Source organism: Photinus pyralis, unplaced genomic scaffold (genome assembly GCF_008802855.1).
Source record: "Photinus pyralis isolate 1611_PpyrPB1 unplaced genomic scaffold, Ppyr1.3 Ppyr1.4_unclustered_Scaffold6493, whole genome shotgun sequence".
Taxonomy (NCBI): domain Eukaryota; kingdom Metazoa; phylum Arthropoda; class Insecta; order Coleoptera; family Lampyridae; genus Photinus; species Photinus pyralis.
Window position 1 is genome coordinate 178,497 of NW_022171981.1, and position 11,823 is coordinate 190,319.

Here is an 11,823-nt window from a genome sequence, read left to right on the forward strand (position 1 = left end):
TTCATTTGTGTGCGACGTGTTCAACTGAAGAAAAAGTTGATATTGTCAATCTTTGGTATAGTGCCGGTAACAGTTTAAGCGTAAGAAACTTATTTTCTGTGTTGATTACTTTAAAATTGGTGGTTGTTTAAATGCGATCCACAGAAGATACTGTAAACAACTCTCAATTTTAAATTTAAATAAACGATTAATGAAATTAATAGAACAGGAACAAATTACATAAGAACGGAGTTTTAAAACATAGTAAATTTCGTCAAAAGAATTACAAAAAAAAGGTAAAGTTCCTAAAATACATTCGGCATTGCCTTTTTGGATTTCTAGACTCAATGTTTTAATTTTTGTGAAAGAGAATCCTATAAGAAAGTTATGGAAAATAGCGGTCGTATTTAATATCTTTTCATCATAACCTAAAAGCGTACTATTTACTGTCGTTTTTATTTAACATCTAGAATGACAGTGCAAAATGCGTGTGCATGTTATTTCGGTTGCATAAAATTAGGCGTCTTTCAGAAGAGTTTTTGTCATTTAAAAGTAGACATAGGAAATCTCTGTGTCTACTTCTAAATGAAAATGAATATCACTGTATACTTAAAAATTGGAATATTGTGAAAGAGGCGACGAAAACCTAATAAAATTAAATAAACCGAATCCGAAGGAACATAATCGGATGATTTGCAAGGATTCGGAAAATATCACAAGAATCTAAAAAAAATCGAATGCATTGAAAGAAAATTCGACCAAGAACTTAAATATTTGAAAGGTTTGAGAAATTTGAAAGTAATTTGATCAATCCACAGAATCTAATGAAAACCGAAATAAATGGGGAACGTTTTAAAAAGTGAAGAATATGACGGATCTAAAACTGAAGCATTAAATGAAGGTAAACAATCCGAACAATCTCATGTCATGGATATGGAAAATCGAAGAAATTCCGAAGAAAATGAAGACAGTAAAAGGTAAAAATTTTGTAGATCTGAGGAGGTTGAAGAAACCAAAAATTGGAAGTATTCTAAGTAGCGAAAGGAAGAAAAATTGGAAGATTATTAGAGAACATTTCAAGAACACTGTAAAGATTCCGATGAACCCGTAGGGTAACTGAAAAATCCAAGGAGAAGAGTTGCAAATATTAAAAAATTGAATTTGAGGAAATGGAAAAATTTGCTAATACATACAGCCATTTTTTGTGTTAACGATAATAGTTTGAACAATATCCCTAATCAAATGGGGGTGTTATGAAATAATGTTTATGTCAAATAAAATACTTGGAACAAATATAGCATACGAGCTCCTGGGTCACTGAACATTTAATCAGTCCTTCCTTGGGTGATGATAAACAAAATACTGAAAACAGAATTGGATAATTCGAAACCGTCCACGAATTATCTTAGTACACAGACGGACGGACGGAAAGTTCAAAATCATGAACTCGCTAGGAGCTCGCGAGCTTCCGAGGTGCTAAAATTAGCAAACTTGTGGATAAGGTATCTCGAGGTTGCCTTTTATTGTTGTAAATAAAGATTATCATCAATCATTAACAAAAAATGTAAAAAGGTTGTCGCCTTAAGTCGTGCAACTTTAGCGCATTTTCCATGAATTGATCAGAATCCGTGATTCAAAAATATATCCATAAATCAGAAAGTTAACATTGCGCAGAGCGCACGTCTCATATTTACAGTGTGCGATATGCTTGTCTTTACTAGAAACGTCTGTGGCACAATTGCAAAGAAATATTTCCATAAATAAACAAGTTGACATTGCGTAGTTTGCGCATGCGCACATCTGAGTTGGAAAATGCGCTAAAAAATAGTCTTTTGAGCTCTTTCCGCCGCCTAATTATTCTTTTCCCAAATATAGCCCAGTCAGAATAGGAAAAATATAGGAACTAATTCATGTATTACCAGTTTCTTCGGAATTGTGTAAGGGACGTTTCCCTAATCAACGTAAAGTAAAGTCCCCCCGACTACCGGCTGTGCTAAAGGGGGGAGGGGAGCGAGAGTGGCTCTGAAGGTCCCATTTTATAGTTTTTTGCTTACACCGTAGAAAAGGTACGCTATAGCAAAAAATTTTGTACATAAAAATGAAAGCTTATTAAATTTTCTATAACTTTGAGTAGATACATAATTATGAAAAAACGCATCGTTTTTATGTTATTGACTATCCAAGGTTGAATATTTTCATATATGTGGATTATACATATCAATGTAGTATATGACCAATACCTACATCATGATTTCCTTTTGTTTTTTCCCTCCAGGAAACCTCATCGTAACTGCATAAAGGAGAAGTAGTAATTCGAAGGTGGATCGTGCTATATACAATGTGTAACATCAGATATTAACAGTACCTAAGACTAATTTTTCGCGTGTTTTCTTCATCGCCGTCCTCGAGGACCGGTGGGCCGTTAAAGTACGCACTTTCACATCCACAAGCTGAAGTGCAGTTGATGCTCGTCTTACGACACCTACACCTCGGGCCGCATCCAGTTCTAATAGTTCAGCGACAGAAGATGGAACTTACATTGGCCGGTGCTGGCGGGTCGCTAGTCTTGATACCCCATCAGCATTCGATCCTCTCCTCCCATCTAACCCCACCGCTGTGGAGGGTAAATCCGGCTATGCGGATCGAGTTGGCTAGTACGGTCATGTGTATAATCCACATATTCAATTTTGGTGGGTCAAAAACTTAAAAACGGTGGGTTTTTTAAGAAAGTGTATAGAATCAAAGTTGTAGCAAATTTAATGAGCTTGTATTTATATGTAAAGAATTTTTTCTAGAACACACCGTTTTCGAATTGTAAGTAAAAAACTATAAAATGTGACCATCAAAACCACGGTCTCCCCCCTCACTCCTCTAGCACACCCGGTACTCGGGGGGACTTTATTATATGTTGATCAGAGAACCTTCTGCTACACATTTCCGAAGGAATTAGTAATACATGATTTAGTTCCCCTATTTGCCATTTTTTGATCTATTCTTACTGGACTAATAACTATGTGGACTATGTGGAGTACATTGTATGGCCTACCCCAAGTAAATAAATTGAAGCTTTTCAAGTAAGTCTATTCGCGACATACCCACCAACTTACAATCACTACTATAACACAGTTGTAGTTAATATGTGCTACTAAGGTGCTTTTATTACCCAATAAGTGATGACATTTAGATCTTCCCTCTTTTCACGTCACACCCACGGCCTCGTTCTTCATATTTTCTTTAGTACTTATTGGCCAATGCTTCATATTATCTAAACTTGAAATCACGAATCTTTGTCCCTGCGTCATTGATTTGTGAATCAATTTCAGACATACGCTAAAACACTGTAATATCTGTCAAGTATGCGAAATCGATAAAAAACTTGTCTGAAATTGATTCACAAATCAATGACGCAGGGACAAAGATTCGTGATTTCAAGTATACTTTATATCTCGTTAACGCTCCCACTACGGTGCTTTGACACATTCTTTACACCCTCTCCGCGTTTTCTTGGTGCTTTCTACACTCATTACATCTTTATCACGGCTTTTACGCGTTTTTGTCAATTCCAATGGCTCTCGGCTCTCGCTCTCCCACCACGCGTCTTTTCGCTTTCTTCACCACTTGTTTATGCCTCCTTGGCATTCTACTACCTTTCCTTGACATGACGTTCAGATTTTTTACTCGTGTCCTTTTTTCCCTTCGTTTACATTATCTTCTATCCTCCTTCCTCTTCCTCTTTAAGGCTTACTCAGGCCCTCTATCCATTAGTCGTCTCATGTAAACGTTAGGTACGATTTACTTTCGGAAGCAAGATCTCGGGAAATAGTTCATGTGGAGGGGGAGGAGGGGGATTCACACCTACAAGTAGTGCAAAACCTAGAAGAATGCGAATAACATATTTTTTTAATTATAATTCGAAGAGGCATAAAGGAGAAATAAAGAAACCATCACTTTCCTGGAAGAATTGTTTAGCAAATAGAGTTTACTTTATCTATAAAAATTCACACCTCTATAACGAGTAGTTTCCCAGATACAGTACCTTGCTTGCTTATTTGGCCACCCTTTACGCTAATTAGTAGCATATACACTTGGATATGCTCTGTAGGTATAGAGTAGCAAAGCAAGCTTAATTGATACCAATTTACGACACGTATTGCTTATCTAAAATTGTACCTTGAGCACCTCACCGAGTTAAATCAATGTCGTTCATTATGAATCACTTTTGAAGTGAATGACTACATAATTTAGAGTATGTTCCCTAACTTAACCAAAAGGTTGGTTGTGGTTGACAGTGGTTGACAAAACTGATCAGCTGTTTTCTGAAAAACTGGTAAGTAACGGAATGCAACCTGGTTTGACATTACAACCATAACAAACCGCGCTAAAAAAGGCGGTCGTTTGGTTGACGTTTTGGTTACCAGTTTCAGCAGTGTGAAGTTGGCAAATAACTGAAATTTTCAGGTTGTTTATCGATATGGAACGCGCAACCATAATCTTGGTTGTAACCAAGGTAGTTACGGAACATACTCTTAATGCTTATCGCAATAAAAAAGTGTATTTCGATCCGCTTGAAAAAATTAAATCGTATTAAATGAGTCACTTCCACCTCTCTCACTCACGTCGTTCCTCCACCTGCGATAAACGATCGCGATTTCGTCCTTATAATTGGCAATCTTGGCCTCGTACGTTTTCTTCATGGCCGCCATCTCCTCGACCTTCCGCTCCAGCGCCGTCTCCACCTCACCGTCCTTCGCCTCGTGCTCCTCCCTCAGCGCGGCGATGAACGCGTCCTTTCCCAGCATCTCCCTCTTATGAAAGCTCTCGAGCTCCTTGCACCTCTCCTCCACCTTAAACTTTTGCCTGTTGAGCTCCTTAATAATCTCGACCTCCTCATCGGCCTTCCTCCTGATGTCGTTCTTCAGCTCCTGATTTTCGATGCTGAGCACGTCGATTTGCTGCACCAGCGACTCGTACTTCATCATCATGTCGGTCGTGTAGGGATTCTCGACGAAGTTGTCGCGAATTATTCTATCCTGGTGCTGTAGTTTCGCCTTGAGTGTCTCCACGTAGTCGGAGATGGCTTTGATTCGCTTGTAGGTGTACGTTCCCTCGTGTCTCGTGAAGTTTTTCAGCGAAGTGTAGAGGACCGAGATGGTGTTCTTCTGGTACTTCGCCTCCTCGTAGTACGTTTCCAGGGCGTGCTCGATGTTCGCGATTTCAAAATTGAGCGCGTTGTTTTTTTCGATTTCGGTCTTGAGGTGTTTTTTGACGTTCGCGAGTTCCAGTTTGAAATTCGTGTTGATTTCCGATAGTATTTCCGTTCGGTCTTTAACGAATTTAGTCTTTTCGCATTTCGAACATGGCATGCTGCAATCCTTGAGAAGGTCTAGGGTTGGTGCGCTTTCGGAGGATAGTTGCCTGAGTGGTGTTGTGGGAGGAGTGACTTCGTTTTTCTTTAATTCCTCCTGGTGGCTCTTAGAGTAGTGGAAGATCGGCCTATTGTCCGAGGTGGGGGTGCTTGATTTGGAACTACTTCTGCTGTTGCTTCTGCTTCTGCTCTCGTAGTATTCCAGCTTACTTTGCACGTTGCCATATATAGAATCGTAAATGTCTTTGATTTCTGTCGGCAACTCGTTTACGGGACTTGCACTGTGAGATGTCGCGCTTACGTTCTCTAGAGAGGAAGACCAATTATTATTGCAATGGTTAAGGTACTACTCACCAGGTAACTCCAAGTAAAGTTTTCTCTTTTCGACCTCCATTTTGATATTTTGGTGGGCGATAGGAGTTATGACAATAGCAACCTTTTCCTTTGAACTGTCGCGTCACGTAATAAAAGTAGGTTTATGATATTGTCCCTTTAGCTTGTGTTTAATTAAAGCCTGATAAGATATGATACCCACTATCATAGAGATACGCCATTCTTATTTTGGCACAAAAAGTGCACTTCATCCCCACGTTTTTCTTGTTCTGTCCCTAGGTAACAGAGATAGAATGCCGTTAACTACAACGGTAAGCAATGCGAGATACTGGACATTGTTATTTTATTTGGGAAAAGAATCATTAGGCGTCGGAAAAATCTCAATTGACTATCGTCAGGTGCCTTTGTCGCAATCGATTTAATCTGGAAGTGTTTTCGTATTATTTTTTTGTCTTTAATGATTGTCAGTAATCTTTATTTATAACAATAAAAAGCAGCTGCGAGATATCTTATCCACGAGCGTGCTAATTTTGGCACTTCGCAAGCTATTTATTACTATTTTAAGTTATCTGACGTAAACATTATTTCGTAACACCCCTTTTTGGAGGATTGGATAAGGGATTTAGGGATATTGTTCAAATTCTTATCGCCAGATGATTTAAGTCCGAAGACAAAAATTTGCAGTAGGTACTTCATGCCATATTTTTTCCAATTCTTCTGAACTATTCCATTTTTTCTTGGAACCTCTGATCTATCAAACCCTTTAATTTTTTTAGTTCTTGGTCGAATTCTACAATTCTTTAAATTCCTTTGATTGCTTAGAATTCATCTGATTCCTTGCTGTGTGCAAATGCTTTGTAACGTGAAACCGATAACGGCATATAGTGCGAAACTGTCAGCGAAGTTAAGTGAGTGACCTGCAAATCCCCATGGAGTGGTTTTTACCCACATAGCAGACTTATATACATTGCATATAACATGCACATTCCACGTGGGATTTTGTATATCCGGAAAAGTATGTCGCAAATGTCCGATGTATGTACTTTGAAACTGGCGTTAGATTTTCCTTTACTCCAAGCACCTATGTATCAAATTTCATTCAAATACTTTTATAAATAAAAAAGTTTGCAATTCGGTTTGTAAATGGTCGAGATGCGGAAAGGGCACTGTGAATTTTGAATCGATTCGACTCAACTTTTGGCATTGCGTATTGTTGGCTAAAGCTATGCCCATATTGAATTTCATGCAATTCAATTCAGAACTAACGGAGATGTCAAAGTTATCGTTTACACGGACAGATAGAGGGACAGACAGACAAAGGAACAGACGGACAGACCAACAGACGGACGACAGACAGCAATACAAAATTATAAACGATTTCTAGGATCGTTAATAAACGGCGAAAGTGTAAAATTATCATGTAAAAAACGGTTTGTTGGTTTTTTTACAATAACTTTTTTAGCAACAAACGCAGAAAAAATTCCTTCCTTGGTGAAAGCCTCGACACCATATCGAACCAAATAGCGAAAAAAGTAGAACAATAGCTCTTAAGATAAAGAACTAGTAGCGTCTCAACAAACGAGCGGACGGGCGGACGGACGAAGTGGGCACAATAGCGAATTTTTTTTTAAATTTTTGTGGAAATGCGCTAAAAAGGAGGGGCGAGGTTTTAGAAAATAAAATTTTCTGTTTTTAGCGCATTTCCACAAAAAAATGCGCTATTGTGGCCACTTTGTCCGTCCGTCCGTCCGTTCGTCTGTTGAGATGGATCTCAATTGATGCCTCAGAAATCTATGTCTGATTTTTTGAGAGATTCGTGCGGCAAGATGTAAAAAATGAAATGCGGATTTCCCTTGCACGAGAAGGGTTTCGGGCAACTACATACACCATAACAATCAAAATGGAACGGCGGGGAAGATAATAAAAGCAATATACAAGAATATAATGGTCCCACAGTTTTCGGATTGTTATCAAATGAAGTAGGGAAGCATGTATGCATTCTTTTGTGGCAATGTTAAAAAGCGAAAGAAATGATCTATGAAGATAAGCAGAAAGTAGTGATTGAGAAAAATACTTGCTTTAAGTGCTTGAAAATTAGTCACCCCTTCAGGAAATGCAAGAAGAAAGTACGATGCGAAGTCATTACCAAATTATGTGCAATTAATAAGTGGAAGTCATCCAAGGAAGTAGATTTCATAGTAGGGGAGTACTTTGAAAGTTAATATCGTTGATAAAACCGGGAAAGCAGTCTCTGTTCGGACATTTGGAGACGCCGGAGGTCAACACGGTTATATAACCACTGGAACAGCGCAACAAGAAAATGCTGTCAAACTTGTAGTTCTCGCAAATATACTCTTGGGAGGAAAACTGTCGCCACTGTACGACAAGGTCGCATAATGCTCTCAGACGTCGAAAAATACTCTTCGGATATCCAGATTTTCTTAGGAAAAAATTATTGGGGTCATGTCATAACTGGAAAGGTGGTCAAGTTAGAATATGGACGGAGTCTATCATTGGATGGACCCTGGGAGGACGATTGCATCTACAGCTACCATAATCCTTTCATTGATTGACTTATGGAATCTGGAGACCATCGGCATAAAGGACCCAATAGGCAAGAGAATGGAATCGGCTACAATGAAATTCCAATAACAAAATGTTTAATGTTTAATTAATTAATTAATTTATTTATTATCCCTCACTTGCTCTGAGCCCTCAACAGGCTTCCGTCCAATTACAGAGTGCTTTTTAGAGATGCCTCTGCCAGGCCCCGGGCTATGTCGATAGCGCCCCCGTAACTAATGGTTATAATAGTTAAATTGCGCACTAAGTGACCGCTTTTATAGGGTTATTTATTTGTATACAGGGTTCTACATGACCCCATGTAAAAACAAGTACAAATTGTGTACAACCCTTGTGCAGGTAAAGCGCACCCCTACGAAATTTCTTCCATAAATAAGAAAGTTGGCACTGCGTCTGCGCAAAACGAAATTTTGAAACTGGCGTTAAATTTGGTTTTATTCTCTCAGGAAATAATTCGTGGGGGGGGGGGCCTTTTAGACAGCGAAACTTGATGGCCGTCTGGCACACCTTCAAGGTATAGGCTACCTACTGCAATAAATTCCAGGACTCTAGGACCATTCCCCTAGAAGTAGTTCAAAACGGTAGAAGTGGGCCCGGACGGACGGACGGGCGGACGGACAAAACGCAAACAATAGCTCATTTTTTTTAATTCTTAAAAAATGCGATAAAAATTGGGTGATAGAAGAGATCAAAATAATCGTTATTTTTTTGTTATTTGCGACATTTTCAATTAACTAATTCCAGATTCGTCATTTTCATGTTTAAAAACCCCTAGATACCAAATTTCGTAGAAATCAAAATTCTTTTTCGCACCCCCAAGTAGGGGTGCGCCCTTTCGTGGTAGGAATTTAAAAAAATTTCAAAATCGGATAGGGAATACCAGAAAATCTATTCAAAGACGTGCCATCCATCTTTGTAACTCATATGGTTGCTGAGAAAAAAATTAAAGAAGAAATCCAAATTTCACCACTGCTTTGGGGGGTGGCTCTCAAACGAAGCACGTTGGACCCTTGGTTTATTTGGAAAAAGTACTCGTCCTGATCCCCTCTATCACCCAATCTTTTTTACATGCGGTCATGTAACACCCTGTATATTTTGAAACAAAATACATCAAGAACCACAGCGGGGAGGAATGTCCCACTGGAAAAAATAAACCTACACTTATTTTTGTTCATTTATTTTGAGAAAAATTATCCACAATTCTAGATCTAAATTGCAAATAATGAAAAAAAATATATAATTTAGCACATCTTACCGCCAGGGACCAAGATCAAAATTAAATATCGGTTTCGGTTCTTTTTATATTTAAGCGAAAATATTTATAACGGTTCCGGTACGGTTTTTTTTCGGTTCTAGTTTTTTTGAAAGTATGGCATTCAAAAAATTGATTATAACAACATGATTGAGGTGTGAAAAAGAAGTAAAAAGTCATGACTACCAAAACTTGACGTATCGTCAGTGTAGCTTATTTACAACGACATGGTAAATAAAGGAAGAAGAGGGAAATATGCATTTAAACTTAATTTATTAATCAAAAAGAGAAAAAATACACAAAACAATTATATATGGAGTATTGTTTTTCATTTTTATTTTCTAAAACATCGCCCCTTCTATTATTATTTACATTATCAGTAGTGTCTAAATTACCGCCACCGTTATCGGTACTGCCTTCAATTTCGACACCTTATTAAAAATTTATAATCCACCGATGCCAATTATAGAGTAATACCATTGAATTTATAACTATCATTCAATGGTAATACCATTGAATAAGCACCTTAAAGAAGTATAACGCCCGTGTTAACTGATGAAATAAGAAAATCTGCCCAGGATTCTGTCGTCCCTCTGTTGTGGGGGAAAGTGAACCACAAATTTAAAGCTAGTTACCGACTTTGCAGATTTCTTTACTTCTTTAAAATTCCAACGTTGCCAGATTTTTGGCAAGCGCTTTGAGTTTGAATAAACTAGATTAAAATATTGAATAAGCTTTTTATTCAATGCCAATAACAATATTATGTAAGGGAGGATCAATCTGAAATGTAAGATCATAAGGAACAATAAATAAAGTAAAAAATGTAGTTTAATCTAATAAGAAAACAACAAGAACTGTTCTAAGGACCATTATCTTTACATAGTAAACAATCAAACTTTACCTAGCTCCATATAAGGATTTGGTAAATATGACAACACTGTTCAACTCTGATAAACAAGGAAAACAAGTATAACTGGTTTCCCTGTTTAAAATAGTCATTATTTACCGCCCGAGGGCAAATATCCTTCAATATTTGTGGTAATTAACCACTTTGCAGTGTATACCACACACCTTACACCAATTTCAGGTTTTCCTATGTAGTTGTACTTCTTTAAAGTGCTTTATTCAATGGTAATACTTTATCAATTTGCAGGACGTTTGCCGGTGCGTCCTTCAACTTCCAATAACCTGTTAAAAACCGAGAAGAACCGAAAAAAATAATACGGGTTCCGGTTCTCAATAAGTTTCCATTCGTGAAGGAATAACCGTTTCGGTTTGGTTTTCGGTTCTGAAAAAAATATCGGTTTCGGTCCGGTTTTCGATTTATTTTTTGGTCCGGCTCGGGTCCTTACTTGTCTCTCCCTTCCATCATGCTGTGATTTTAAGAAAACACCTGGGAGTAGGTATCGTAAGATATTTCGAAGGCATTCCAAGTGTACGTGAAGAAGACAAGCCATTCCAGAAGTTTCTTTGGTTTCTCTTCTACCGGTACAATCTATTCGGTCTCAATATTGTACTCCATACCTGCTTGGCGAGACAATCAATTATTTGGATTCACGTCCGGGCCCTTTTGCGCAGAAGATGAGAAATTGTTTTTATGTGTATAATGTTCTCACTTTCGTTTCATCGCATGAAGAATATGAGAGATGTACGAAAAAGTCAAGTTTAATTATTGGAAATGCTAAAATAGGGGATGGATGTCATCTTCAGAAACAGGTTCCAATGCAAATGGCAATGGTGATTCTTTTCCAGAAATATCAGTTTGCGGCTTGAAATGAATGGAGCAAACGACACTTTACAATGCGTAATCAAGGATACGAAGTTTGAGAAAGATGTTACGAAGAGACGTATTCTCTCCTCAGTCGCAGGAGTGTTCGATCCGATGGGATACTTGTATCCAGTCACAATCCCGACAAAATCGTCCCTACCTGAAGTATTCGTACCACGTCATTTTCAAATAGAGAACGCGTCTAGCCTTCAACTTCATGTTTTTCCTGAGGCCTTTCAAGATGGCAACCGCATGTTGCTGTGTTCTTCTGTTACTTTCGAGAGCAAGATTACCCCCGTTACAAATGAAAAGTTCCAATAAGGTTGCAGTTGACGGGATGTGTAATTGGAACGAGGCAAGTTCGACTTGGGAAGGAAACCCTTGGATTAAGACATCCCCAATCACTTCTCGACTGATTCTTCAGTTGCACTCGCTTGGACACAAAGATATGGGAATTCGGGGGTGTTTGTTTATAATCGGATGAGAGAACAACTTAAAGCAACTTGACGCCGGGATTAATGAAGACATAGCTATCGCCGGTAC

At 38.2% G+C, this 11,823-nt stretch overlaps 1 protein-coding gene across 1 annotated transcript; it reads right to left on the minus strand.

The window, feature by feature from the left end:
• Window positions 1–3,910: 3,910 nt before the first annotated feature.
• LOC116182642 lies at window positions 3,911–6,373 on the minus strand. The gene is made up of 3 exons (XM_031503184.1): window positions 5,699–6,373; window positions 4,596–5,650; window positions 3,911–4,543 (listed from the first exon to the last, which is right to left on the minus strand). Exons 1-3 carry the CDS (start codon window positions 5,736–5,738, stop codon window positions 4,400–4,402), a joined length of 1,239 nt encoding a protein of 412 aa, XP_031359044.1. The 5' UTR covers window positions 5,739–6,373; the 3' UTR covers window positions 3,911–4,399.
• Window positions 6,374–11,823: the final 5,450 nt, after the last annotated feature.

Excerpts from the sequence above, each read along its gene's own strand:
- LOC116182642 (XM_031503184.1), bottom strand. The coding sequence starts at position 5,738 with ATGGAGGTCGAAAAGAGAAAACTTTACTTGGAGTTACCTG. Across the intron at positions 5,651-5,698 it reads ACTTTACTTGGAGTTACCTG|AGAACGTAAGCGCGACATCT; the intron begins GTGAGTAGTACC and ends CTTCCTCTCTAG. Across the intron at positions 4,544-4,595 it reads ATCGCAGGTGGAGGAACGAC|CGGATCGAAATACACTTTTT; the intron begins GTGAGTGAGAGA and ends AATTTTTTCAAG.